The following is a 27,714-nucleotide window of genomic DNA, read 5'->3' as shown; positions in this document are numbered from 1 at the left end:
GTTTGAACTGCAGTGTACCAACGGCTTTTTTTTCCCTAGCCAGGTCTTGTGCAGTTAGCTTAGCAAGCTCTGGCTCCGCTTTCTAGCATCCGTGGTTGCATCCACAAGGAGCTTGAAACATGAAACAAAGCCTAGCACTGTAGGACTGCAGATCAAGGGGGCGCAGGGAGATCCCGTGTGCTTACCAAGTGGCATACCAAGAGTTTTCCGATAGGTTCGTTCAACATGATACCGAGCTAGCCATGGGATTGAGAGTTTGTTGAGTGGGGGATGGATGGGGAAGAAGTGAGTTGAGGTTGGGGTTGGAAATTCAGGGAGGCCAAGACATACTCCCAGAAGATTTTCCCCATTCGTTGCTGATCATAAAATAGGTGTAAGTTCACTATGGCATCCGATCCTGGCCTGAAAGCAGGATGATTGGGATGCGAATGTTTGGTTCGGCAGAGTCAGCTAACAGTAGACAGAATATACCTCTTCCCTCAACTTCCACAACCCACCCATTCATTCATCACCTCCCATCACATCCTCAACTTTTTTTTCTTCCTTAACCTATCTTTTTCTTAGACAAATATCTTTTTTAACACTAGACTGCCACAAAACACCAGCTAGCTTCTAGAACTCCGCAACCCCCTCCCCCTTCTCTCCCCAATCGCTCGGTGAATGCCCCCCCCCCCGGGCGCACTACCCCCATGTCAAACACTACCTCGCTTCTTCAGTGATGCTATTTTTATGTGCCATCCAGCCGCATCCCACACTCAGTCGACTCCACAACCCACAACTGGCTGCTCCGAAAGCATGGATCGATGACAACGTGGTTTGCCGGTATGAGCTCATTGCTTCTATAAAAACACCAAGCGCCTGACTTGTTCGGGCCAGATCCGCGGTAGTGGATCGAGGATGGATATACATGCCATGGCAGCCGAGCGCGGAAAAGTAAGATGATGGGGTTTCCGGAAGGACCATCCCTCCGTGGACTTCTTGTCATATTCTTGGACGTATCATAGTGATCAGGCGGACGAGTGAGCTGCTTCGACGATCTTGATCAGACATCAAGGCACATGACCTGCGAACCTGTGAGACAAGGTTCGAGACTTGAAAACGGGTGACACGACCCTGGACTGGAACTCGAGAACGGGACAACCTGTTGTGTTGTTGTGCGCTTGTGTAATCCATCCATGATATCCATTGCCGGTCCAGGACACGGGCTAGTGTTCCGGACTCTTCTTGTTCGGTTTCTTTCTAGCATAACCGACTGAGTACATTGACGACAAACGATGAAATCGCTTATTTTTACCATGAGGAGCTCCAGAAGGCGAAGCGCGAGGGGAAGGTGGTGGAATATGATGACGACGCAATTCATTGATGACTAAGACTAGATGGCTGTTCTAAACCTGAAGCAGCATCAAAACACCTCCTATAGAGCTTAAGATCTATGTGCAACCCAAGCCCATACACATATCCACCACCATCTACGTACGTAGTCTTGTCTATAACAAGGTGTCTATTACACATCTCAACCAATCCATCTCATCTCACATCACTTGCTGCTGTTGTTGTTGCTGGTGCTGCTGCTGCTGGTGCTGCTGGTGCGTCTCCTGGCCGCGATCTCTATTCTCAAAACCCTTGACAGGCCCATCCTCCCGTCTCGGCTTCGGAATTCTAAACGGGTGCGCCTCCGTATTAAAGACATAGTCATCCAGACTGATGACGTCTGGGTCCGAGAAAGCAAGAAAGAAGTATTTGAGCGTCTCGGCGATCCAAAAGCTCTGCATTTTTGTTAGCATCTCATCCCAAAGCCCAAACCAACTTCTGAGAAATAAGGGACTCACCTCCATAGAATCTTGCCATTCCCCCCTTCTAATCCTGACATCCCTAATAGCAGCAAACGCCCCATTATCCTTGACCTCCGTCGCGTCTTTGACACTCTGCCACATCTCCCACGCCCGGTCGAGCATCGCTGCATCTCCTGTCACCCTCCAAAGAATAAACAAACTCTCCACAGCTTCGGGTCTCAACAAATACTGCGGATCCTTGACCGAAGTCCACGGCTTCGGTAACCGCAGCTCATCATCCTTATCTGCCGACGAACCCTGTTGGCGGAGGAGTTTCTCCCATTTTGCTTGGTTCCACTCGCACTTCGGGACGTCCTCGGGACTTGTCACGTTCTTTTTCTTGGACACTGCACCGTTGTCGTCGTCGTCGTCGTCGTCATCGTCGACGGTTTTGCTCATCCCCGCACCGTCGCACGGCGCGAGCAGCGAGACTTCGGGCATGATACCCGTAGGGAAGCGGGAATACGCCCAAGCGCAGCCGAGCGCGATTTGCTTTCCTATCTGGACATGTCCGGGGAGGGAGAACAAGCGGCCGCCGAGGGCGAACATCCCGCCTGCGAAGCAGCCTAGGTGTTGGACCTCGGGACGGAGGGTGTATGTATGCCCGGAGACGTAGGCTGTTCCTGTGAACAATACCTCCTCCAGGGGGATGGAATCCGAAGAGGACCCCTTGCCGGGAGGAGGTGGCATTGGCCTAAAAAGCAAATACCTCGCCGCGGCCTGCATCGCATCCACATGCAATTTCTCATACACGTCCCCCCGCCCACCAAGCAATATATACATCTTCGAGAGATACTCATACGCGGAATCCGCGGACGCTCCCAGAGAAAAGGTATTTCCCGCCGTGAGCAGCGGCGAGCGCAGGTCGATAAACACGGGCCATAGCCCGGGCAGGGCGGTCTTTTCCTGTGCTCTTGCCAGCGCACGCGTGACGTGGTTTACGGCGGCGTAGTACCGGTTATCCCCCGTCAGCTGGGACAGGCGCGTGAATTCCAGGGAGAGAGAGCCCGCCGCGGCAAGGGATTCGCTGAAGCTGGGGACGAGCCGTCCTTTGCGTGCGAGGGAAATGTCGAAGCTGTTGGTGGGCATGTGTGTGGATGTATCGAAGCCGGCTAGGAGCATATCTCCCAGCTCTTTCGCTTTGCGGAGAAGGACTTCCTCGCCGGAGAGGTCGTATGCGGACAGGAGCCCGCCCAAAAAACGGATGTTGGTTTCGAAGAGAGAGCAGATGTTGGACCGGGGCTTGTTCCAGTCTATCTTGCCCACCATGCCAACCGCCTCATAGAACTCATCTTTTAGTCCCATGATCCACAGCGTGTCAAGCGAATCGACCAGCGTCGCGCCCCAGCCCGCGTAGGTGTCGCGAGAGGAGAGGGTAAGGGGGGTGAGCTCGTCGCGGCCGAAGGCATGCTTCTTGTATGCATTCCACGCCCTTCGGGCGGCATCACGAACCTCCTCGCGGCGCTTGCGTTGCGTCTCGTTGTGCGAAGCTGTCAATTCGGTGGTCGTGAAGGCGTGCTGGATCTGAGGCAGCGCAAGCGGCTCGCCCTCTGGCAGGCGGCCGATTTCCGAGTCATCGAGGGGATGGGCTACAGGACGCGAGGCCCAGTCGAAGCTAGTGGGCTTGTATGCGGGCTTTTCCGGGGCGCCGGCATGATTTTTTTCCTGGCTATGATGATGTCCTCGCGGCGGCGGCGGCGGCGGAGGATGCAGGGCGGGCGGTTGGGCAAAGAAGAGGTAGACGGTGAGGAAGAGGACTGTTGTTAGGGCAAGCCGTACGAACCTACGGCGGGCGGGGAAGATGGCCATCGGCGAGAAGCCTGCCCATTGGGGGGCGGCTGTCGAGATAGAATTGAAGAGGATTATGGCCGCCGTCAAGGCGTTGAGGTGAGGTTGATCGTGACGTTTCACATGCCGGGCTCTCGAGGCGCTTCGCCCTATAAAATAGTGTTTAGGGGCGCTGGGGTCTTGGCGGGGGGACCCTAGCTTTCGCATGCCTGGTCTTGGTGCATCTTCAGACGGTCAACCATTCAATAGTGTGTTATAGTGGGTGATTTTGGGATTTGCGGTCACGCAGCTTCATTGAAATACTGTGCATGGAGTTGATATAAGAATTGTTTCTGTAGGGATACGCGCTGTGGGACATCCAAAGGCCAGTGAACCAAAGTCCAATTAACTGTATTGGTAACTGCCCATATACTGAGCCCCGGGTTCAGAGTCCATGTCAAAATGTCAGCGCTGATCTTCTGTCAAAGATTCACGGCGTTATTGATCGATTTGAGAAGCTATTCAGCAGAAAAGAGGAGTCGAGCTGTTGGGCGCACAGATATTATGTGTGGCATCTTTTCTAAGTTTTTCAGAGATTACTTAGAACTAGAGTTAATGGAGCTTCTGCTAGTCTCAGAGAGTGCGTCCAATTCAGTGATAACTGTCGAGCTGGCCACTGCTGCTATTCGAGTTGTTGGATTAATGTCAGAAATCGAAGGTTTAGCTAAGGAGGAATCCCAACCCGCTGCCCCTGATGGCCCCACCGCAGATGCGGGGAATTGTTACAGTAATTACGTAGTTATTACATTACCATACAGTGGGCCTCTTATCGCACTTATCGCTCCCAAATTTTGAGGAAGCGACCAGCAAAGAACAGCAGCAGCGTTACGAACCATCCTCAAAACCTCAACACCTTCCATCGGCATCACTCCGACTTCCCAAAAAAAATCCGGTATTTGGACAATTTTCAAGAAAATTTTTTCTAATAGAGCTCTACACTCCCAAGATTTGGATTATATCAATTGAGCACAATGTCATCGCTGCGGCACGCGTACGTCTTCCTCTCCATCCTCTATCCTCTTCGTCTTTTGGGCTTCATCAAGACACTAACTCCAGCTAGCATCCAGCGCCGCGCGCACAAAGAACGCGCCCAGCCTCTGGAGCGCCAAAGACTTGGCATCCTCGAAAAGAAAAAAGACTATCGCCTCCGCGCGCGCGACTACAAAAAGAAGCAGGCTGTGCTAAAATCGCTCCGCCAAAAGGCGGCCGAGCGCAACGAAGATGAGTTCTACTTCGGCATGATGTCCCGGAAAGGGCCTGGGTCGGCGCTTACTCGGGGTAAAGGCTTTACCGGGACGGTAGATGGAGACAGGGGGAATAAAGCACTTAGTGTGGAGACGGTGAGGTTGCTCAAGACGCAGGATTTGGGGTATGTCAGGACGATGAGGAATATTGCTGCGAAGGAACTCAAGGAATTGGAAGAGAGGTATGTGCTTGCGGGAGGGGCGGACCAGCCGGTGGAGGAATTTAATAGTGATGAGGATGAGGAGGAGTCGGGGTCAAAGCAGGCTAAGCCGAAAAAGATTGTTTTCTTTGAAGGGGTTGAGGAGAGGCAGCAGGCGCTGGAGAAGCAGAAGGCGGATGAGGAAATGAAAGATTATGATGAGGAAGAGGATGGGTATGACTTTGACGATGAGGAAGAAATGACGGAGAAGGAGAAGGAAGAGCGCAGGAAGCAGCTCGTTCTGGAGAAGCTTGCGCGCAAGGTCAAGGCTGCGAGGAAGAAGCTCAAGGCGTTAGCGGATGCTGAGTATGAACTGGAGCTGCAGCAGGCTAAGATGGCGAAGACGGCGACGTCGGGCGGATTTACGAAGTCGGGGAGGAGGATTAAGGTTCGGGAGAGGAAGCGCTGAGCAAGTGCTTGTGATTAGGTTTTTTTTTTTTTTTTTTTTCTTCAATCGTTCTCATCGGGGTTCTGAGCGACTGGCCCGCTCGTGTATATACCCAGGCCAGATAATGGAGATTTGGAGAAGGTCTAGACAATAGATTTATAAGGGTCTATCTAGATCCAGTCGACGGTATGATCTCACAACTGAACTCTAGAGTAGTCTTTCGTACAGCAGCCAGCCAACCCAACGTCCTGGGTACTACTCCCCCCTCCCCCACCCCCCCCCCACCAACCCTATTGTCGCTCCTAAACCAACCCTTCTCCCTCCATCAAAGTTTCACCCCTCTCTCCAAAAACCCCTTTACCCCTCTAACAACCTCCTCCGCAACCCCCCAACTAACCTCATACCCCCTTCCTCCCAATCCATAAGCATGCATCACAAACCTCCCCTCTTGTAAAACCTCCCCCTCGACCCTAGGCCCTCCTTCCCGAGCCCACCTTCTCCCAACGATATCCCTCAACACCGTCACGCCGTCCTTCCCCTCGGGTACGATCTTGGCATACGTCTCTTTCATACGGGAGAGTAGTTCAGCTCGGGTTTCGGGACGTGGATTCGACTCCCAGTCGTGTGGTTCCTTTGTGCCGCCGATAATGGTGCCAGATTCAAGGCCGCGGGGGATGCAGAAGGTCCACTTCATGGGATCTGAATGTTGGCGGGTGATGGTGTAGGGGACGGAGGAGGCGACGAGGACGGTTTGGCCGCGGATGGGGTATACGGCTGGATCAGCTGGCAATCCATAGCCGGACGCATTGACGACCGCTCCGACGGAAGCGTCTGAGACTGTCTGAAGAGAGAACGCCTCAAGGGGGTGACGAAGCTCCCGTTTAAGAAGTTTCCCCCCACGATGCACAAACCTCCTCAACAAAAACTGCAGATACACCATCGGGTTGACGCACCACGTTCGATAGCGACACCCCCATTTTACTCCCTCGGGCAGCTCCTCTTTACTCAACACCTGATACTCACAATCTGCTGGGAGCATTGAAGCACTAAGGTTGAGGTATTCTGGACCGGGGTTGTCGAGGTACTCGATTCCGTCGAGGAAGGTTAGGCCTGTGAGGGCACCGTGGGAGGAGTAGAGGGAGCGCATGTGGGTGTAGGTTGTGAGGGACCAGGCGTGTTCGCGGTGGAGGTGAGGGGGGGGAGGAAGGGTGTGGGGGGATGAAGCGGTTGTCTTTGGTCATGAATTAGCATCTACCTCATCTTAGGAGGGGTTTTTTTTGGCTTATGGTTTGACGTTGAAGCTAAGGGATGTGAGTGTGGAAGGGTCAGGGGTAAGGATAAAAGGACTGGTATGAGAAAGACTTACGGGCACCAGCCCAAGCTGAAGCATAGTTGATATGTGCTATGGGGTCCATGGTCTCGAAGGGCCCGGGGAAGTCGCGTGAGACAATAGTTACGTTGTAGCCAGCCTCTTGGAGGCGGATAGCGCTTGTGATGCCGATGACGCCCGCCCTGGAGGTGTTAGCCCGGATTTGTAAGATTGGGGGATAGTGAAAGGGAAGATACCCAATTACGACGACATGTTGTGTCATTTTGCCAAACTCTTCTGTTCTGGTGTCCCGATTACTTAAAGAGACTTAGGAGTTCAGGAGCTTGTCTAATACAGACTTGTTGAATCTCTGCTTCAGGGAAGATGATGGAGCATAGAACAACCCAACGGGACCTCCGGCACGATCAGCTTAGCGGAGAAACGGCCCCGCACCGCCGACGGAAGCCCCACTCGGTCATCATTGCCCCGGTAAACGCGGCCTGAGATGGAGTTATGGGCCCGTCCCGGAGAGCGGTGACCGAGGGTTCAGACGGTGACATCATCGCGTTAAACTTGATTTGGACACTAGCAGCTGGTGGGACACGGATTCTAACAAGGCCATTTCTCCTGGGAGCTAAGAATAGATTCGATGTCTTTTTAGCATCCATATAAGGCAGAGTGTGCACATCAGTCTAGGTTCTTCCGTTGTGTTGCTTTTCTCCATACACAAATCAGCCACACTAGCTTGAGCATGCCGAAAGTATTCACTGATGACGGAATCAGCATCAAGAAGTCTTCTATTAATTTGGATGCAGACTTATTGGTCAGGAGTGTCTAAGCTAGGGAGGACTCGAAGGGTCAAAGTGCCAGTTGATCCCACCTGCTTGCCTCTATTTAAACTTAGGAAAAAGAAAAGTCAAACAGAGTTTCTCAAGTGTGAGCTCTACAGTAGTTGAGCTGTTGGAGGCTATCTTTAGTAGCGGCATTGCATTAGACTTGGGCCACTGGCTGGGAAGATGACCCCGGAGTGAATGATCCTGGAAACTTGATTTTGCTAACCTCGCAACCCCCCCTACAACCCCTGTCTTCTGAAAATGCTTTGGACCCTTTGCTCCAGAGGATCCCAACATAATCTCTGTCTGCTCTTCCTCAGGATCCACACCACCGGATCTCCCACAGCATGGAGCTAGAACCAGCTGAGAATAGATCCCCGCCAGATCAAAGTTGTCCCCCCACAGAACCCGGGCAAACCAGACAGTTAAGGCTGCGGAGAGGCTCTACCGACACTGAACACAAGAACCTTCCGCCAGTTCAAAGGATCCAACACACAGGAGTAGGATTCGCCATGCTGAAGGAGCAGCTGCCATCGCCACATGACTGGCTAGTTCCAGGGCCAAGGTGCCCAACAAGCTGTCAAGCTTATGCTGTGTATCCATTTCTAGTGGACTCCCTTGCTTTGAGTCCTAAAAAAGCAGGCACTAAATTGCAACTTGTAAGCGGGTAGTGTTGTTTTATTCTATTCTCATCTTTTCGAGATCAAAAAAGATATCAACAACACAATTATTAGCACATCACATGAAGTTGTTGTCAAACAACCAGATGTAAGCTATCTTAATGGGATATCTCGACACTGCATTAAATAATCGGCATGGACCGAGTTTTACATTTTGTTCGTTGCACTGCAGGCCGGCAGCTGCACTCCAGATCGCGGTCTGGCCGACCGACCTACCGTACGCGGCGAACGGGAGCTATTCTTGATCAGCGCACGGCCGGTATGCAACTACGGGACTGGGAGATCCCGATGCAGTGTCGGGACACATCTTTAAAGCTTCTTCATTTGAAAGAGCTTGAATTTTTCTGTTTCATGGAAAAGCTTTTCCTGGGTTGATCGCTACTCGCTCGCTCAGAAAATTTGTTTCTATGTAGCTCTTAGGGAACCTTAGCTGGTGACGGATTGATGATGTTCGTGAATTGGTTCGTGAATTGAGAAAAAAAAAGGCTGAGAAAATATATGTTTGCTGCTGCAAAAATGGAATAATAAGATCAACGAAAAGAGCATCAGAAGAATATGGGCAAGGAATCAATTCCGTAGTGTAATGCTCTCTCCGCCGGGCGATCTGAGGGCAAAGGTGACATCAGATCGCGGAACTGGCCCCAAACGGTTCTACCGTCTAAGGAAATAAACTTTGCGATAGAGCCGTGATATTACCACGACGCCAATGGGTCGATCGAACCGAGCTTACTATGTTCCAGCCTCGCCAAATTTGCCTGGCAACCTGGTAAATCGGCGATTTTCACGGAAGAGAGAGAAAAGAAAAGGCAACGAAAAAGAACAAGAAAACCCGCAGAGAGTTTAGTCTCAGTTGCCGCCAAGAAGGCACGCCGTTGGCCGGCGTCTACCTGCAAGTGATCCGCGCTGTGATTGGACTCTTGAGGCCTGGAGAGAACAGGGGCATCTATTTTAAGCGACAGCCCCTCCCGAGAGACTCTCGCCAGTGATGTTTCTCCATCCACTCAGAAAAGAGAAAAGGTTCCAAGACGGCCCAGAACAATGCAGCCGACTGGTGGCCCGTTGGCTAGGCGCTCACCGCGCTCCCGCTGCAAGAGACATGCCGGCGCTTAGGGGACCCGGCAACCTTACGTGGAGGGACTTTGCCCGGAAGGCAGGTTTGCTAGGTTGGGAAGAGCCCGGACCCGCGATAGGGTAGAGTCCAAGGGGTGCACAAGCGTGCGAGCCGCTTCTGCCGAGCGGTCACTCACCCTGGCCCGTGGGGGAGGACTGTGGTAGGGTACGGTACGGATATTGAGGATGAATGGATGTGCATAGGTTGACGAGTGCGTGAGCCTCTGCATCCGAGCACGGGAGACGGTGGGCGGCACTCATTCATATCTATCTTATGGTATAATCTAAGTAGGTATTCCTACCTACCTACCTACCTACCTACCTACCTACCTATACCCTGTCTGCCCTATCCTGCCTGGTGTAGGAAAGCCGAATAAAACGGATTGGATCCCAGGTTCTTTTTTTTTAAAAAAAACCTTTTGTCTGCTATTCCTACTGCTGCTGTCACTGGTGGCCCGGTCGTGTTGAGGCGATATTAAGGATCGAGATAAACGACGAGCACGTCATGAACCGATAGACCGACGGCCAGCCCTGCTGGATGTGCCAGCAGACATATACTCGTTAAAGATACCCAGCAGTATACTCCAAGAACATCACATCAATTCATCATAGGCAGACAAGATGTCGGCCCCAACAGGAGGGTTCTCCCTCTTCCCCAACACCACTAGCTCACCACGACCATCCTCGCGCTCACAGTCGCGAACCCGAGCCTCTATACCCCGGGAGGGCTGTCCGGAGCGAGCCGAAGGCAGCTCGCCCCCGCCGGGGACTCATCATCGCAAGACTTCATCAGGGGCGACCCGGTCGCGGGCAAGCACTGGCGAGTCGAGAAACCCGTGGCAACATGCCCTGGATGCGAAGAAACAACAACAACAACAACAACAACAACAACAACAACAACAACATGGTAGACAACAATCAAATCCCGAGGCAGGGCCCTCAGACGATCAGGAAATCGACCTAGCCGCCGTGGGAGCAGAGATCCCCCGCAGCGAGACAGCCTTCTCAGAGGCAAGAACACTAGTTCGCAGTCCCAGCGTCAGTTCAGTCGCTAAGCCGCCGTTGACATATGCCGGGCCATCATCATCAGCCCAGCTGGGAGCCTCCTCATCGTCAGGAGGGGATAGGACAGAGGAGCAGGTGGCTATCAGATCCATCTTCCCCCGCTACAACCCCTCTCTACCCCTCGAACAGCAGGAGTACTATCCCCAGCAGGCCTCCCCGACACATATCCCCCCTTCGGCGATCAGTCGGGGCGTGTATTCCCCCCGTCCGGCGCCAACATCATCAGTGTCACAACCTCCCCCGCCGCCTCCTCCTCCTCCTCCACCGGTGACAGCTCCGGTAACATCAATAATACAGACTCAACCTCAGCCCCAACCCCGACCTCAACCCCCCCCTCAACTGGTCCCTCAGCAAGCCCCTCGACGACCATATACTCCTACTGCTATTAGCCAAGTTTCCACAACCGAAGACCTCCGCAACCTCTGGAAAGTCACCAACGGCTGGAGGGCGCCCCCCGGCGAAGGAAAGACCTACTGTCTACAAATGGCCGCAGCGCCCGACGCCCCAACCTACACCTTCTGCTCTGCTTCGGGCCAACCCTTCTACAGCCTGCGCATCGATCCGACATCTACGGCTGGCATTGTCACACTGGCGAGATACGATCCCAATAAGGGGTTCAAGGGCGATCGTGGGGAGGGACAGCCAGGGACGGGAGGGGGGGTTAGCGGGATGCTAGGGGGTTTGGTGACGGGGAATAGGAGTAGAGAGGGCACGCCGAGTCCCAGTCCGTCAATTGCTTCCCTTTCCGGCACAGGCGTGCCGTATCCCCATACCCACGCGACCACACACCAACGATACAAAAAACACTGGACAACCGTTCTCACCACCACATTACACAACCCCTCCACTTCCAATACCCCTTCCCAACAACCTCCCCCGCAAGACTCTTCTTTCGACGACGAAGCAAACTCCCCCGGCCTTATCGCCCATTTATTACCCCTCCTCGCCGCCCACCTCCCCCACCCAAACACGGAAAGCGCCCGCCTCGTCTACGACCCCGACACCTCCTCGCACTACCTTACCCATAGCACGCTGGCCCTCCCCTTTCGCGTCGCCATCGCCCGCAATCATGCATATTCCCGGACGGAATACTCTCTCGAGCACGACGAATCCCCCACCTTTTTAGGGAGGATCGTCCGCGACGGGACGGGGAGGGGCTGGCTGGAGGTAAACACCTCCGTTGCCGGACGAGTCCAGGGCGCGGTGTATGTCGTGGATGTGGCGGTTGCGGCGTTGGGGATTGTTGCTTATTTAGACGAAAAAGAACGGGGTAGCAGCGCAGGTGTCGGAGTTTTCGAACCGCCGCCGCCTCCGACGGCCATAGTAGCCGAAGGAAGAAGAAGCGGGAGTGTCCTCAGCTTCGTGATAGAGCATGCCACGGGGGGGAGGAGTAGCCGAGGGAGTCAGAGGACTGGAGGTGGCAAATCGGGGTTTGGGAGGGTTAGGAGTGTGAGGGTCGGAAAAAAGAAGAAGAGGAGTAGAGGATCGGGGGGAGAGCAGTATGAAATGGAGGATTTGGAGAGCCAGAATAGTTCGTTGGGGAAGGCGTATGGGGAGGGGGAGGAGGAAGAAGAGAAGTTGCCGGGATGTTTGAGGGCGTTGGTTGGGCTCGTGACGGTGACCTTTAAGTGTTTTGTTTGGTGTGTGACGGTCATGCTAAAGGCGGTTTTGGGATGTTTGGGGTTATTTGCGAGGTGTTGTGGGTTGGGGAAGTTGTAAATGACTTCTTCAGGATCTATCAATATGGATAGTGGATAGTGTGACTTGAGGATCTATCGGTATGGTTAGCGATATTTTTTTTTTCGATGATGGGTAGGATTGGTTGGATAACATGGGCTATTTCTAGGGCTGCTGAATATATATATATATATCTTCAGTGGTGTTCATGGTTTCTTGTATACCCAACTCTTTGATGTCTCTGAATTTCAGGTTAGTACATATCTGACGTGAGGTTTAGGGAATCATGATTCGTTTAAGATGTTGTGTATATGTACAATGATACAGAGCTGTGAGGGCATCCAGCCTCGATTCCACCCAACGCCATGCCAGTCCTTCTCTAGCGCACAATCCAGCACAATACCTCTCACCATCCGTCCAAACCTATTCAAATATCACAACTGATACACAGGGCCTGTTCAATCCTCACATCCCTCTCCCATTACCCTTTCTCTCAAACCCAAACCCAACATCACCTCCGCTCCTCTCCTGGAGTCTTCTTTCTCACCACCGCAACCCTCTCTTCCACGTGCTTGAACTTCTCCAGCTTCTTTTCGATCTCCTCCCTCTCCTTCTGGGGCAAGCCCCACCACTCGCGGAAGAAGGCTTCCTGCTCGGCCGCACGCTTGGCTTTCCGCTCCCGCTCTTTGAGTCGTTGCAGCCTCGTCGCAAACCATTCTTCGCGCGCAGCGTCCTGCTCCTCGGGCGTCGCGTGCGCCTTCATGCAGTTGTTCATCGCCATGTGCAGGTTGCGGCAGGCCCAGGCCACGGAGAAGGTCCGGCCTCGGGCGCAGTCGGCGAAAGCTGCACACATCACAGTTAGCATCTCTATATTCTTCTCGGGTGTATAAGCAGCGCCATGGTAGGCAAGAGCTAGTCTGTAGGAGGAGAGGGGTATAACCAGGGGAGAAAGCAATGGCATGAAGGCATACCCTTAATCTCATCCTTACACTTCCTCCTCACCCTCGCATAGTACAACTCCCTGACCTGTGCCTCCTGTGAGGCAGACAGAGGCAAAGGGTTTTTAGACGGCACGGGCAGGCGCTCAGCCTCGGCGCCAGAGGAGGAAGAAGCGCTGCCGCTGTCAGCGGCCCCCATGGCGGCCATTCAGCGGGGACTGTGTTCGAATCTAGGGGGACAGATGGGGTCAATTGGAGCCGACCGACCAGCACGGGTTGAACTGTGGCTGTGGTTGGGACGGCACTGGTGTGGCCGGGCGTTGTCCTCTGGGTCGGGACGTTGTCGTGGTCGTTGGATGTGGGTGGATGGACGTGTCGTCAGTTGATACTGCGAGCCCAGAAGCAGAGCTGCGTGTAATGGGGAAGGTTACGTTATCAGCTGTGTAAGTTACTCTATCGATAAGAGATAGAGAAGCAAAGCTCGCGCCACAGCCGAAAATGTGTGAGGATTGCAACCAAGTCTGGCTTCTTCCCAAATGTGCCGTGTATGGCGTCAACAATTGATTTCACGTCATTGAAGGGGAGATTTATGTTTTCATGTGGCTTGAGTCAAGGCTGGCTGACGGATTATACGTTCATGAGGCTAAGCAGCTGCAACTCGTAACATAGCCAGAGGATGTCTTGGACAGCGGCTGCTTGTCAAAAGCAGCGATCCAATCACATTGCAAAATACCAAATGCTAAATCAACAACCCAGTTCGTTTGAATCAGACCAAAGTACAGCTCTAACCCATAGGAATTGCTTCTAGGAGCACGAACCCTCGCCAAGGTAGCCACAACCAGCAGTTATCAAGGTTCCTGAATTTTGCTCAAAAGCTCCGATGGAGTTAAGGACATCCCTAACAAGAGAGCAGGTTTACCCGATCACGGCCCGGAATGACACCGTTAATGAGCAGAAATGGTGGGGAGCCGAGTGCTGCTGAGTGCTGACTCAGAGCGAAAAAAAAGAAGGAAGGAAGGAAAGAAGGAAAATAAAATAAAATTAGGAAAAAAAAATACTGCTTGGCGAGATGCAACCATCCTCTCCATGATGATCGCTGGCTACTGCGGTGTGGATGTGGGCGTCCACAGGTGAAAGAATCTAAATGACTCCAGTGGGTGGCTGCTGTGGGCTGTCACTTTGACTGATGTCACCACGCACCACTGCCGGGACATTCCGCTGCGAGATGCTGCGAACTGCATTTGTTGGGGACCTGCGTTTTTGTGTCATTGATCGAGAACGATACAATTTAAATGGTGTTGAATATCAAACTTGAATATCAGAAGTGCAACGGGACTATGTACCTACTGTGAAAAGTGTAGAAATTCAGTCTCACTACCCCGTAAAAGACTGTAACACCGTTTACAACCCCACACAGATGGTGGCACTCCCGAGATCTGATAGCGACATTCCCAACAGTGGCTGGGGCTAGCTGACTGTTGTGCTGTGACCCACTGCCGAACCTTGCACGCAATCGCCGAGCCAAAGGAGGGAGGGGCGAGAATAGGGAGTAGGGGCCGCTGCGTGACGGGATTTCACGAGGAACGACTCGGGACTGCAGCGGACTTGACATTCCTCGATGCCGCACTTTGACTCGCCAACGGATTGCGCCTGGGACTGTCACCGTCACACCCAACCTGACATTGGCATCGGACAAAAGTCTCGCCAACGGGCCGCAAACATATTAAATCTTACGACCTCTAGACTTTCTCTTAATTTTCAAGTTTAACTTATGCCCTTTCAGTTATAGCTTTCAGCGCTCCATGTAAAGCAGCTCCGCATACCGGATTCGCGCCCGCGCAGGACCAACCGTCACCATGGCCTGGTCCAAGTCGACGCGCATCAAGTTGATGCTCGTCCTCGATTTCATGTTCTTCTGTCTCGAGCTGGGCGCCGGTTTTGCCGTCCACTCGCTGGCCTTGATGGCAGACGCCTTCCACATGCTCAACGACATCATCTCGCTGCTGGTTGGCTTGTGGGCGGTGTCTGTGGCCAGGAAGGCGACCACTGACCGTTTCTCATATGGGGTACGCTCAATCTTTCAGTCTCTTTGTCTGAACAAGACTAATTCGATGTGTAGTGGCTCCGCGCGGAAATCCTAGGAGCCTTCTTCAACGCGGTGTTCCTCATCGCCCTCTGCGTCTCCATCGTCCTCGAGGCCATCACCCGGTTTATCGAACCGCCCGAGATCACGAACCCGCAGCTCATCCTGATCGTCGGTTCGCTGGGCCTCTCCTCTAACCTCCTCGGCTTTGCCATCCTCGGCGGACACGGGCATTCGCACGGCCCAGGGAGCCACGACCATGGCCACGGATCTTCCCATACCGATGAAGGGCATGCCCATGACGAACACCGCCACGACGAGATCTCCGCCGCTGAAGAGGGCCTCGCCACTGGAACGAATGAATTGACTGATCAGGAACTCGCCGCGGCTGATGCAACCGGCCGCGCGGCAGACTTGCTCCCCGAAGCGACCGTCGCACGGTTTCAGGCGTCTACACCTGACTCGGCCCCACGACATACTCGACCTGCGTCCTCGCGCGAAGCAAGCACCGCGCGGGAGAGGTCCGACTCAACTGGGCAAAGGAGAAAGACTCGGCGCGCAAGGGGTAGCAGCGGACCGGGAAGGTTGACTAGCCTGGATGAAATCAGCATCCATCCCGCCAGCTTCAGACAGGATATTATTGCTGCTAGTCGGCCGCAGGTCAGTGAGGAGGAGGAGGAGGAGGAGGAGGAGGAGGAGGATGCGGAGGAGGTGGTTGGGTCCAACGAGAGCATGGTAGATCAGGTGGCCATTGTGGAGGAGGAGGATACTGGAGCTGGGCCGAGGGAGACGACACCGCTGCTTAAGAAGCAGCAGCACGCGGGGTCGTCGTCCTCTTCGAAGTCTTACTCTACCACAACCGACCGTCCAACCCGTCCCCGTCGTGGCTCCTACATCCACCGCCACCACAACCACAACAAACCCAAGGACCCTTCCAAAAAGCACGGTCATACCCACGGAGACATGGGCATGAACGCCATGATCCTGCACGTGCTAGGTGACGCGCTAGGCAACGTCGGCGTGATAATAACCGCCCTCATCATCTGGCTGACCGACTGGCCGGGCCGGTACTACGCGGACCCAGCCGTCTCGCTCTTCATCACGCTCATCATCCTGCGTAGTGCGATCCCGCTGACCATCGCGTCCAGCAAAATTTTGCTCCAGGCCACACCGGATAACATCGACCTGAACGATGTACGGGAAGATATACAGGCCCTGCCGGGGGTTATTAGCTGTCATCATGTGCACATTTGGCAGCTGTCGGATACCAAAATTGTGGCGAGCATGCATATCCAAGTCGCGTTCCCGATCTCAGAGGCCGGTGGGGAGAAGTATATGGAGTTGAGTCGCATGGCGAGGAAGTGCTTGCATGCGTATGGAATTCATAGTGCAACTATTCAGCCGGAGTTTTGTACGGACGCGGAGCATGCGCATGGGCATCACCATGCGCAAGGGAGGAAGAAACTACGGGCGATTCCTGCGGTGGGTGGAGATGGGTTGCATGATGATGAGGAGGAACACGAACACCATGCTGAGCATGGGGAGGAACATGACCATGACCATGACCATGACCATAACCGTGATCACGACCATGATCAGGGACATGGGAATACAGAACAGCGGGCGCAGAGGAGGACGTCCTCATCTTCATCATGGCACCAGCAACCACCTCGCAGGCTACAGAGATGCAGCCTAGCCGATAGGAACCAGTGTTTGCTGGATTGTGTGGATGATTGTGTGGGACAAGGGTGTTGCTCTCCTTCGTCAGAGGAGGACGAGAGGCCGGGGAGCAGACATGAGCATGGAAATGGGCATGAGCAACATTAGTGAGGGACTGGTTATTGATACGTACTTAATTAGACTTGTTTCAGTCGTGGGCTTTAGACATAGTATGAGGATTGGATAGGGTATGTATTGTGGTGTAATGGACTGGGTTCATGTTAGGTTCGGGGTGTAGCTTATACATTTTCATCATTATGGACACCGTCTTATCCTTATAGGGAGAACTACTCAGTCGAGCTCATTTTGTCATGACGGTATGGTATATGTGGTACAAATGCACTGCTTGCGTAAATGTACCTGCCTAGGCTTCTCTACGTTCAGGACCACAGTGTTTGGGCGGACTGGGGATGGGGATATATGGATGAATGCATGCTTGCAGTGCTGTGATCGCACGACTAGCTGGCTGACTGCCTGGACGGCTGACCAGGTCTTCTATGGTCATCATCAACCTGCTTTCCTGAACCATGGAACATGTCCTGGTATTTGCACAGTCAGGGGTGTTATTCCTTGGGTTACTGTTGTTGGAGCTTGGGAATTTGCTGGCGTTGGGAAGTTCGAACTTGTCATCAGTCGGACTTTATAAGTGCCTACACACAACAGCGTACTGATACGGGTTCTAAGGTAAATATTTTGTGTATGAATACCACAGCGGATGCTTCTATAATCCTTTTTCAATCAGTAGTGTTTGCTATACAAACATTTTGTGGCCAAGGATGATGAAAGCTCGAGCACATCTTCATAACGACTTCGAAAAAAAAAAGGGGGGGGAGGGGGGGAAAATGAAGTCGTCACCTGCCTTTAGACGCATACCTGCTTACTTCCCCATCCGTGAACATGAATAGCGAAAGAATTTGAGCCAATCCAAACCCTTTAATCGAATGGGGAAATGACTGCCAATCGAAGGATTGCTAATATAGTTTGGTGAGAATTCCTAAGGTGTTCTCAACATCCCGTCTGGAACAGGATGGTTTGGGACCGAGAATAATACACTGCCAGTGCTTCATCAGTGTGTTGTTGCTCTTAGTCCAGAAGGTCAACGTGGGGGACACAAGTTATTCGTCCTACCAAATGTGCAGGGAACTCTGCCAAAGGGCATTTGCAACAACGTCCAGATTAAACGGAGTGGTTCCATGGTTTTGGTCCCTCTCTATTTATGCACGGAGGTAAAGTTAACTATGTTTAATTTTATTGTTTTTTTTATTCTTGTTTCCTTTTCAGCTCTTGACGAGTTGTTGAAAGGTCAACTAGGTATAAAACGTAATGATAGATAGGGACTTGGAGAAGAACATGAGCTCATAATCACAAGCAGGCATTAAGTCTAGATTGTTGTAATGTAGGACTGCAACCTTTTCAAATGCTCCCCTTCCGACTACAAAGCTGTGCATCAATGCTCTAGCTTGCCGTGTAAACCAAGCTGCCCTTTCAAAGCAGTCCTACCTGCCTTAGCTTTTGCTAGTTTAACCAATTGCGTCAACACATCCCAAGTATCCCAGCCCTCTTGACTAACTTTTTTCTTTTTTTTTCTTTTTTTTTGGCTCATCTTCCATCTCCACTTCATACTGAACTTAGGTGGTCAATGTGGGGTTTCAAGACGTTCAAAATTTCCAGATCAGACGACAACGAACAATTTCAAAGGTTAGCCGTCAAAATACTCCAAATTTTCTTTGCATGCACTCAAAGCTCCCATCTCTAATCTGCACTTATGAACCACTTTCGACGCCTGATTCCATCACATACGACCATACCTGCTGGAAAACTCGGGATCCCGTCCGCTCTCCCATAGATAAGCCAGCAAGGGCGGGGTTAGTACTCAGGTCGGTGACGACTGGGGAATCCCCCGTGTTGTATGTTTTTTTTGCTTGGCTTTTCTTTTGAGTGCCCAAAAGACATGGACACAAGACGGGCCTTGTCATCATTGCTTGTTCCTTGATGATGGATAGCATGGGAATCGTTAGCGGTTTGCGATACTTTCTGTCATAACCCTGCAACTTGTAATTTACCTTGCCGTAGTAGTAGTCCTAAGAGCAATGCCTACGTGGAGGGAAAAAAACGCTACAAAACATGGGAAGGCTTTTGCAAAGTAGGACTCTTCAAAGGATTGACGGATGGGTCTGCTTGTAGAAGAGCGAAAGACATGTCTTCACTTTTCATCTATTCTTACTTTTATGCTTTCCCATCCCTCTTTCCATTCTATTTTAACTTTTATTCTTGGATATCTTCTTTTGCTCGTTGCTCACCGCATCCTCTCCCCCTTCTTTGTCTTAATTATTGTATGTTTGTTTGACCAGATCTTGTGGAAATGTCTGGTTTGACTCTCGACACCTGCATGAAAGTTGAGATCCGGGGCTACGGCACGAAAAGACTCTTGTATCTCCCCGAAAACTCTTGATCCGGAGATAGTTGACGTATGTTGGGCTGCCTTTAGACATCCTCGGTAGTAAGGATGACAGTGAGCAAACAGGAATGGTGGCGCCTTTTGGAGATCAGTTCTCTATGGATGATGGTCATTGTCAAAGCCATTTCCATGCCCAACCGAACTCTTTCGTCTGTTGAATGACGCCGTCCTTTCCTTCAATACTTTTTCCGTGCTCCCCCATCTAAACCACAATTCCCCCCAACATGCTCGCTCCGGACCTCTCCCTTGTTAACGTATCAAGCCATCCAGAATCCACATATAGCCCTCTATCCTCAAGCTTAACCCAAGCTCTGCTCCCCCAAGCTGATTCTGAAATGCCCCTACTCCCCTACTCTTCCTCCCCCTCTCCCTCCCCTTCCCCCTGTCTAAACACCACCTTCTCACAAAGCTGCAACGTCCTCCTCACCGGCAGTCCAATCACATTATCCACGCTCCCCTCGACCCTCTCGACCAGCACAACACCTCCCAACCCCTGCACCGCATACCCCCCGGCCTTATCACAACCCTCCCTCGTCTTGACATAACTCACGATGACCTCATCCGGCAGGCCATCATCCGCCTGCGCGAAAAACACTTTTGTCTCCTCCACATGCGTGGCGAGTTCGTAGCCTGGGTGCGACGCATCGTGTTTTGGGGCGAGGACGCATATTCCGGTAAGGACGCGGTGCGAGACCGTATCGCGGAGGTGGGTTAGCATGCGGATGTGATCCTGCTCTGACTTTGGCTTCTCTAGGATCTGTTGACTTTTTGTAGCAATTACCGTATCAGCGGCTATAACCACAGCGGGGTCCTCCTCGCCCTCTTTTTGTTTTTCTAATGCCTCCTGGTACACAGCCAACGCTTTCTTTTGCGCTGTGAGGGAGACATACTCCTCCGGCGAGACGCTCTTCTTGTCGATGTCCTCCGGATCGTTGGACGGCATGACCTCGAGATTGGGCAGGCCGAGTTGGGAGAGCAGGGCGCGGCGGCGGGGAGAGGCACTGGCGAGGATGATTCGCTTGGAGCGGAGGTAGGTGAGGATGGGGAGGTCGAGGGGAGGGGCCCCTTGCGGATGGGGGCGGATTGCCGTAAGGGGATGTTGTGTTCGCGTGCGGCGGCGATGTATTGGGGGGTGTCTTCTGAGGTGTCGTCCATTTTAGGAGTTCAAGAGAGTTGGAGGGAGGGACGGGAGTTTGTTGTTTGAAACGAGGAGAGATAGAGAGAGAGAGAGAGAGAGAGAGAGACAGAGTTATGAGAAGTCGAGCGGTGGTGATGGTGAAAGTTTAACGGTCGAAGAGCGGCTTAAGCCTGAACAGCAAACAGTAAGAAAGTTGGGGTCAAGAGGATGGAACCCGGCAAGAAGCTTGAGTGGGGGAGGGGTAGTTGTTGTTGTTGTTGTACTTAACCCCACTTCAGTGACAACGCATGCGTCATTGTGCCAGGTCAGAGGTGGTACGGTACGGTACGGTACGGTATGTGTATGGTACCTCAGGGGTAAGGGTTAATTAGGGGTTTAGGGAGGAGTAAACGAACACCATCCACTTTATCTTATCCTTCCTATACCCAACTATCCAACTCTATTATACAGTATTTAACATAAAATACACTACTCATATGCCCTCACCTTCTCCGAAATCCACTCCTTCAACTCCTCAGGCTTCATCACCATCCTACTCATTCTCTGCCTCTCCTCCTCACTTACCTCCGGCCCACACAATGCAGTCGCATTCACGCTCACCACCCCATCCGCCACGTCCTTCGGCCCAACCGTCACAATAACCCCATAGCCCTTCACCATCGCCTCCCTTACCTTCAACCCCACCGTCCTCTTGCTATCGTCCAAATCGACCGCCAGCTCGGTCGGCCACACCGGCGCATCCTTGTCCTCCCCATGTGTCCCATCCCCCAACCCCAATCCCAACAACACCCTCCTGACGCTGTTGGCCCACTCCACCACCGGCTGTGTATCATTCACCGTCAACACAACTGCCTGCCTGGGGTTCAACCACAGCGGCCACCGTCCATTGTACTGCTCAATCAGCAGCGCCATCAACCGCTCCGCGCTGCCCAGCACAGCGCGATGGATCAGCACTGGCCGCACATGCCCATATTCGTTCAGCAAAGCCGGATCATCTGTTGTCTCGCCACGCTGCTCATGCTCCGGCGCTGGCGCCGTGTACTCCAGGTTGAACCTCCGCGGCAGCTGGAAATCGAGCTGGATCGTGCCCGTTTGGTGTTCCTTGCCGTCGGAGTCCTTCAAGATGACGTCGATCTTAGGGCCGTAAAAGGCACCGTCCCCAGGCGAGACGGTCCATTCTTTACCGGACTTATCTAGAGCCCTGCGCAGTGCGTCCTCCGCCCTGTCCCAGTCCTCAACGGAACCGAGGTACTTCTCTGGCCGGGTGGACAAAACCAAACGGTAGGGGCCCAGCTTGAGAACGCGATACGTCTGCCGGATGAAGTCCAGCGTCGAGGCAATCTCGCCCTCAATCTGCGACGGCCGGCAGAAGATGTGCCCGTCGTCCTGATGGAATCTTCGCACGCGGGTGAGGCCGCTTAAGGCACCAGAGACCTCGTTCCTGTGTAACGGACTAAAATCGGCGTAGCGGATGGGCAGGTCGCGGTAGCTTCTTGTTTGCGACGCGAAAATCAGGCAGTGACCGGGGCAGTTCATCGGTTTGAGGCCGAACTCGTGTTCTTCGCTTTCGCCTTCTTCAGCTAGTTCAGCTGCCCTGCGGGCGGGGGAGGTCGAGGTCACGGTGTACATGTCCTCGGCATAATTTTCCAGATGACCCGATGTCGCCCATAGCGCCTTTTTGTAGATGGTTGGCGTGATCACCTCCTGAAAGCCGTATTTCACGTACTGCCGACGCAGAAAGTTGAGAAGGCGGTTGAAGACGAGGGCGCCGCGGGGTAGGAAGATGGGCGAGCCGGGGGAGAAGGGGGATTGGATGAAGAGTTCTTGTTGGACACCTAGTGTGCGGTGGTCAGGAGATGCTTTTGTGATGTTTGGCTCTTGTCTGGAGGAGTCTTCGCTGGCATTGGGGCTTAGGCTTGGGCTTGAGGCGTCACAGGAGGAGCATGAACGATATTGCTGAAGAATGACTGAGGAGGGGGGGGTGAGTCGGGCTGGGTGAGGGAGTTGTGCGAGGGGCAGACAGGCCACGCGGGCTACACGGGCCACACGCGGCCAGTGTGATGCCCGCAGGAGGGGCATCCTGCTTAAGTAAAGGTTTGTTGAGTTAATTGAGGGTTTTGGGTGTCCCGGTGAAGAGTGAGGTCTGAGATTCACTCAGGTTCAATATCTTATCACGGGATGAACTTCGATCGGCCAAGACTGAATGGGTTTGTGGGGTGATAGCCAGGGGTGTGGGGGGGGGGGGGGAAACGCACGCGCGGAAGCTGGACCCGGCCTGGCATGCACCGTGCCTTTTGTACTTCACACTGTACTTACCTCCCGCCAAACGAATCGGCCTTGCATCACCGCATCTCCGCGCTGCACGACCGTTTTGACCCCTCTCCCCACGCAAGTGAGGGCTAGCCAGGGAGCTCCCCAGCAGCCCTATAATAGTTCGCTCTTCATCAGAACCGAATGCATCGCTTTTCCTTTTTGACCTCGTTCAATTGTTTGCCTCTTCTCCCTTCCCATATACGCTGCTGCCTGGCGCCTGCCGTGACTCACCAGGCAAATACCGCAAACGTGCAGCACAGGGGTCTTCCGTAACTTACACAGCCCGATTACAGTACAGGAGATACGCCCCCACTTTACACACCCTTCCGTATCAGTACATATAAGAGACCCCGACCAGCATTTGCTGCCTCGAGCTGGTCACCTGTTTTGCGACTAGAAAGTGTACCTTTCCCATGCTGCCTGCCATACATAACCGCGACACGTACCCGCGCTGCATGCCTGGCTGCCTGGCGCGTTTTGAGCCTGTGTGCCTGGATTGATTGATTCGTTCTCGTCAAAAAGGGGTATAAAGTAAACGAACGCCCTGCCTTACCCAACTTCCTCCACCCTCTACGTATCTGTCGGTTTGCGCGAGCGCGACCGCCTCTCCCCCCCCTTTCCCCCCCCCCCCCCCTTCCTTCTCCCATGACGACCCCCAACCACCGCGCAACGCGCACCTCGCGCCGGCGCGACAATGACCCGCAACCCATCTCCATCCATCCCTCCTCCTCCTGGCGCATGGTCGAAACGGGCGACAGCAACGACTCCTTTGACACCTCGGTCCTCCCCGCGCCCTTGGCGACAGACGATTACTACTACTCGACACAACCCGCCTCGCAAGATATTGATTATGTAGACGCCGACGACGACGACGAAGTAGACTTCATCGTCTCGAGCGGCAGCGTGCGCACAGGATCCCAGCCCTTCAGCATATCTGGGGGGGACTCGCAACCATTCAGCATCTCTGGCTCTCAGGAACCGAGCCAGTCGCAAGAAGGTGACCCGATAGGGAGTTTTTTGACCAGGGCGGAGCACGATGAGCGGGGGGACGTGTTGCTTAGGTCGCCGTTTAGACCGTCGGTACCGCAGAGCGTGAGGGAGAGTGTGAGGGAAGAGATCAAGAGGGAGGATGAGGGGATGGGGAGTTCGACGATCGAGTTGCGCATGCCGAAGGTCGATGTGGATATGGGCGGGTCGGGGTTCTTGTCGTCAAGGAGAACTAGCAGTTCGGCGGTCAAAACCCCGTCACCGGAGGGGTTGAGGAGGCGGAAGGGGGCTGGGGCTGGGGGAGAGAGGGGTCATGATGGGGGAGAGAGAGGGCAGCAGGCAGCGCAAGGCTCGGGGACGTCGCCTGGGAGCGTGGTGCTGGCGCCAGTGTACTGGGTCTTCGGCGTGTTAGCGCTCGCCTTCCGCTACGCGCAGAAGCCTCTCGCCATCCTGGTGTCACTGTATGTCACACTCGGCGGAATGATCGTCCTGCAGAACATGGCGACACAGCCGCTCCAAACCGCGCTCTCCCCCCTCTGTCGGATCCCTGGCGCAGGGTTCCTCGACCTGCCGTTCTGCCCGGTGTACAATTTCCGCCCCGGGCCCAGCACCAGCGAGCCGAAAGAAAAAGGCCCAGTCGAGTTCGACAGCCTGATGGACGTGCAAGACCAGTTTGAGAAGGTACTCGAAAAGTCGGCCCAAGGAGTGTCCTTGCCGCTGGAAATGAAGCGCTCCGAGGCGTCGATACGGGATTTGAGGACCATGGTTTGCTACAGCAATCTGCATGCTAAGGATGAGTTGGTGTTAGAATTCGACCGGTACATCGAGACCGCGCGGCAGGCGTCCAACTCCCTACAGAGGTTTAACACCCACGTCGGGTCGACGGTCGACTTCGTCATCAGCATCAACCGCTGGACGGCGCGTTATCTTGACAGTTTGGACGCGAGCTCTGCTCCCCTATCATCGTCGGACCAAGGCCTGATCATGTCTTGGGCATCCTGGCTCTTCTCCCCCTTCCAACCCGCCACTTTCAGCGAACGCGCCCTTCTAGACAAATACATCGAGCACACCTCTCTGGTGTCCGAAAAAATCGCCGAGCTCATCCTCGAAGCGCAATTCGTGCTCCGCATCCTCTCCCGCGCAGAAGATCATCTCGGCATTATCCATACCTTTGTCGCCCGTACGCAGAAGACGATTCAGTCACGCCGCGATGAAATCTTATGGACGCTCTGGACTCTGGTCGGGGCTAATTCCAGAAGACTGGAGAGCCTCAACGGGCAGCTGCAGTTACTCCGAAAGGTCGACGAGCAACGCATGGACGCGGTCAAACAGGTGACGGAGTTGGTGGCGGAGTTGGAGAGGATCCAGGCCGGCTTGGGAGACTTGAGGGAACGGGTGGCCGAGCCGGGGCTGGTGAGGCAACGGGGCGTGGAGGTTCCGTTGAGCGTGCATATTGAGACGATCAATAGGGGCGTGGAGAGGCTCGAGGGGGCGAGGAGAAGGATTAGGGAGGTGGAGAATGAGAGGATAAGGGAGGTTCTGGCAAGGGGGAAGGTAGACCGAGAAGGGTTGATCGAGAGTGCTTAAAGGCCGGGGGTTTTGTTATGCAGGGTCTTGGGATAGTTTGGCGTTGAGCTGGATATGGATTTGGGAAAGACGACGTGTATTAATATCACCGGCTAAGGATTTTTAGGATTTCACGGTTTTGTTTAGAAACGTCGTTGGCGTTTGTTTCGTTTGGATGAAGTTAATTTTTTCAGGGGCAGCAGGGACCACTCATACATAACCAGTACAATACAGTACAGCATACGTAATATACACCCACATACACAAGCACTTTTACCCCTCTGTTCAGCAGCACGTGTGATGGAGCTCCAGATATGGCCAACCCCGCTCCCCTTCCCTCTCCCCCCTCCCAACCCCCCCCCCCCCCCGAGTCCCAGAGTCCCAGTAGTCCCAGAGTCCCAGAGCCCCAGAGCCCCAGAGCCCCAGAGCCCTCAGAGCCCCAGAGTCAATGGTCCCAGAGCTCAGAGCTCAGGTAGGCAGTCCTTATCATCGGCCCGCTCCGATCGAGTAACAGCAACACCAAACGCCACGCCCAGCACCCCTCCATCAGCCTGCCTTATCAGCAGCCAGTGCGGGGTATCGGATGGAGGAGTCCTCCACTGACCACTGCACACAGCACACGTACTGCCCGAGTGGTGGGTGACACGGTGCTTTTTTTTAAAGAGTGCTTCTCTCTCTTACGAGTCCTAGTTCACTTCAGTCCTACCTACCTGTGCTTTTGTGAGCCATCGCTGGTGTTTCAGTGAAACTGGGCTGAAGTGGTTCGAACAGTTCAATTGAAGTTTCACGTGGACGAGAGCAGGCAAGATGCATCTTGTTCCTAAGGAGGTGAGATACATGACACGTAGTTTTTATACACTTGGAGTGGTTATAATCGATGTGAGCTAACATGGTTGACGGTGTGAAGCTCGACAAGCTCGTCATAGCCCAGCTAGGCTTATTGGCACAACGCCGCCTTGCGCGAGGCGTCAAACTAAACCATGCCGAAGCTGCGGTAAGCTCCCTTTCGTATCTCCCAAATAATGTTTCTTTTCTTTTCTTTTCTTTTCTCTCTCTTTTTTTTTGAAACTCGATTCCTTACTATAAATGTTTCGTCCAGGCCCTGATCTCCTCCGTCCTCCACGAACTCATCCGCGACGGCGCTCACTCCGTCTCCGACCTCATGTCTCTCGGCGCAACCCTCCTCGGCCGCCGTCATGTTTTACCCAGCGTCCCACACACCCTGCATATGGTGCAAGTCGAGGGCACGTTCCCCTCTGGCACCTTTTTAGTCACCGTGCAGAACCCCATTGCTACAGATGACGGCGACTTGGCGAGGGCGCTGTACGGAAGTTTTTTACCCGTCCCCAGCAAAGAGGAACAGGAGAGGTTGTTTCCTTTGCCAAAGGAGGAGAAGGCCCCTGGCGCGGTAGTCGTGGTTAAGACTGCATCCGGCGAGCCGGACGTTGTGAAGCTGAACGAGGGAAGGAGAAGGGTGAAGCTGAAGGTTACTAACAAAGGTGACCGCGCCGTGCAAGTAGGCAGCCACTACCATTTCATTGAAGTCAACCCGCTTTTGTCTTTCGACCGGGAGAAGGCGTACGGTTTCAGACTGGACGTGCCATCCGGCTCGTCGCTGCGTTTCGAGCCCGGTGAATCCCGAACCGTGACGCTGGTCGAGATCGGCGGCAACAAGGTTATTAAGGGAGGGAACGGGATCGTCAATGGCAAAGTGGACTTCACTCGCACGGGAGAGATCGTGGAGAAGTTAGTTAAGATGGGGTTTGCGCATGTTCCTGAGCCGGGAGCGGATGCGGCGTTGATTCAGGGGGCGGCCTTGGACAGAGAGACATATGCGCACATGTTTGGCCCTACGACAGGGGATTTGGTCCGGCTAGGGAATACGGAGTTGTGGGTGCGGGTTGAGAAGGACTTTACGGTGTACGGGGATGAGTGCAAGTTCGGCGGGGGGAAGGTGTTGCGGGATGGGATGGGGCAGGCGACGGGGCGATCGGACGCAGACACTCTTGATCTGGTCATTACCAACGCGCTGGTAATCGATTATACGGGGATTTATAAGGCTGATATTGGCGTCAAGAATGGGGTGATTAGCGGGATCGGGAAGGCGGGCAATCCGGATGTGATGGATGGAGTGACGCCGGGAATGGTGGTCGGGAGCTGTACGGATGTTATTGCTGGCGAGGGGAAGATTGTTACGGCGGGCGCGATTGATACCCATATTCATTTTATCTGCCCGCAGCAGGCGTATGAGAGTATTGCGAGCGGAGTGACGACGTTGTTAGGCGGTGGCACGGGGCCGAGGTAAGTTTTACACAACCAAACCTTCCCCCCCCCTCCTCCCTCTCCC

At 53.7% G+C, this 27,714-nt stretch overlaps 9 protein-coding genes across 9 annotated transcripts in view; 5 read left to right on the top strand and 4 right to left on the bottom strand.

Annotated features, from left to right (window-relative positions):
• Nucleotides 1-1,532: 1,532 nt before the first annotated feature.
• CTHT_0060640 (uncharacterized protein) lies at nucleotides 1,533-3,827 on the bottom strand (the record flags this gene model as incomplete). Its single annotated transcript, XM_006696317.1, has 2 exons — nucleotides 1,533-1,766; nucleotides 1,830-3,827. The coding sequence occupies 2 exons, from the start codon at nucleotides 3,825-3,827 to the stop codon at nucleotides 1,533-1,535; spliced, it is 2,232 nt and encodes a 743-aa protein (XP_006696380.1).
• Nucleotides 3,828-4,630: 803 nt separating this feature from the next.
• Nucleotides 4,631-5,512, top strand: CTHT_0060630 (uncharacterized protein; the record flags this gene model as incomplete). The annotated part of the gene is made up of 1 exon (XM_006696316.1): nucleotides 4,631-5,512. One exon carries the CDS (start codon nucleotides 4,631-4,633, stop codon nucleotides 5,510-5,512), a length of 882 nt encoding a protein of 293 aa, XP_006696379.1.
• A 304-nt stretch (nucleotides 5,513-5,816) lies between these two features.
• CTHT_0060620 (D-amino-acid oxidase-like protein) lies at nucleotides 5,817-6,638 on the bottom strand (the record flags this gene model as incomplete). The annotated part of the gene is made up of 1 exon (XM_006696315.1): nucleotides 5,817-6,638. The coding sequence occupies one exon, from the start codon at nucleotides 6,636-6,638 to the stop codon at nucleotides 5,817-5,819; it is 822 nt and encodes a 273-aa protein (XP_006696378.1).
• A 3,406-nt stretch (nucleotides 6,639-10,044) lies between these two features.
• CTHT_0060610 (uncharacterized protein) lies at nucleotides 10,045-12,207 on the top strand (the record flags this gene model as incomplete). The annotated part of the gene is made up of 1 exon (XM_006696314.1): nucleotides 10,045-12,207. The coding sequence occupies one exon, from the start codon at nucleotides 10,045-10,047 to the stop codon at nucleotides 12,205-12,207; it is 2,163 nt and encodes a 720-aa protein (XP_006696377.1).
• A 469-nt stretch (nucleotides 12,208-12,676) lies between these two features.
• On the bottom strand, nucleotides 12,677-13,302 carry CTHT_0060600 (uncharacterized protein; the record flags this gene model as incomplete). Its single annotated transcript, XM_006696313.1, has 2 exons — nucleotides 12,677-13,008; nucleotides 13,137-13,302. The coding sequence occupies 2 exons, from the start codon at nucleotides 13,300-13,302 to the stop codon at nucleotides 12,677-12,679; spliced, it is 498 nt and encodes a 165-aa protein (XP_006696376.1).
• Nucleotides 13,303-14,959: 1,657 nt separating this feature from the next.
• On the top strand, nucleotides 14,960-17,013 carry CTHT_0060590 (putative zinc/cadmium resistance protein; the record flags this gene model as incomplete). The annotated part of the gene is made up of 2 exons (XM_006696312.1): nucleotides 14,960-15,169; nucleotides 15,223-17,013. 2 exons carry the CDS (start codon nucleotides 14,960-14,962, stop codon nucleotides 17,011-17,013), a joined length of 2,001 nt encoding a protein of 666 aa, XP_006696375.1.
• A 2,699-nt stretch (nucleotides 17,014-19,712) lies between these two features.
• Nucleotides 19,713-22,580, bottom strand: CTHT_0060580 (threonyl-tRNA synthetase-like protein; the record flags this gene model as incomplete). The annotated part of the gene is made up of 2 exons (XM_006696311.1): nucleotides 19,713-20,502; nucleotides 20,974-22,580. 2 exons carry the CDS (start codon nucleotides 22,578-22,580, stop codon nucleotides 19,713-19,715), a joined length of 2,397 nt encoding a protein of 798 aa, XP_006696374.1.
• An 879-nt stretch (nucleotides 22,581-23,459) lies between these two features.
• CTHT_0060570 (uncharacterized protein) lies at nucleotides 23,460-25,388 on the top strand (the record flags this gene model as incomplete). The annotated part of the gene is made up of 1 exon (XM_006696310.1): nucleotides 23,460-25,388. The coding sequence occupies one exon, from the start codon at nucleotides 23,460-23,462 to the stop codon at nucleotides 25,386-25,388; it is 1,929 nt and encodes a 642-aa protein (XP_006696373.1).
• An 868-nt stretch (nucleotides 25,389-26,256) lies between these two features.
• CTHT_0060560 (urease-like protein) overlaps nucleotides 26,257-27,714 on the top strand; it is a gene marked incomplete at both ends in the record, with an annotated part of 2,975 nt that continues 1,517 nt past the window's right edge. Inside the window, 2 exons of the mRNA XM_006696309.1 lie at nucleotides 26,257-26,361; nucleotides 26,467-27,668. Of these exons, the coding sequence (XP_006696372.1) occupies nucleotides 26,257-26,361; nucleotides 26,467-27,668 (1,307 nt within the window). The remainder of the gene's footprint in view (nucleotides 26,362-26,466; nucleotides 27,669-27,714) is intronic.

The sequence above is a fragment of the Thermochaetoides thermophila genome, assembly GCF_000221225.1.
Source record: "Thermochaetoides thermophila DSM 1495 unplaced genomic scaffold scf7180000011821, whole genome shotgun sequence".
Lineage (NCBI taxonomy): Eukaryota > Fungi > Ascomycota > Sordariomycetes > Sordariales > Chaetomiaceae > Thermochaetoides > Thermochaetoides thermophila.
Note: the sequence above shows the minus strand (reverse complement) of the source record. Positions and strands in the feature narration are given on the sequence as shown.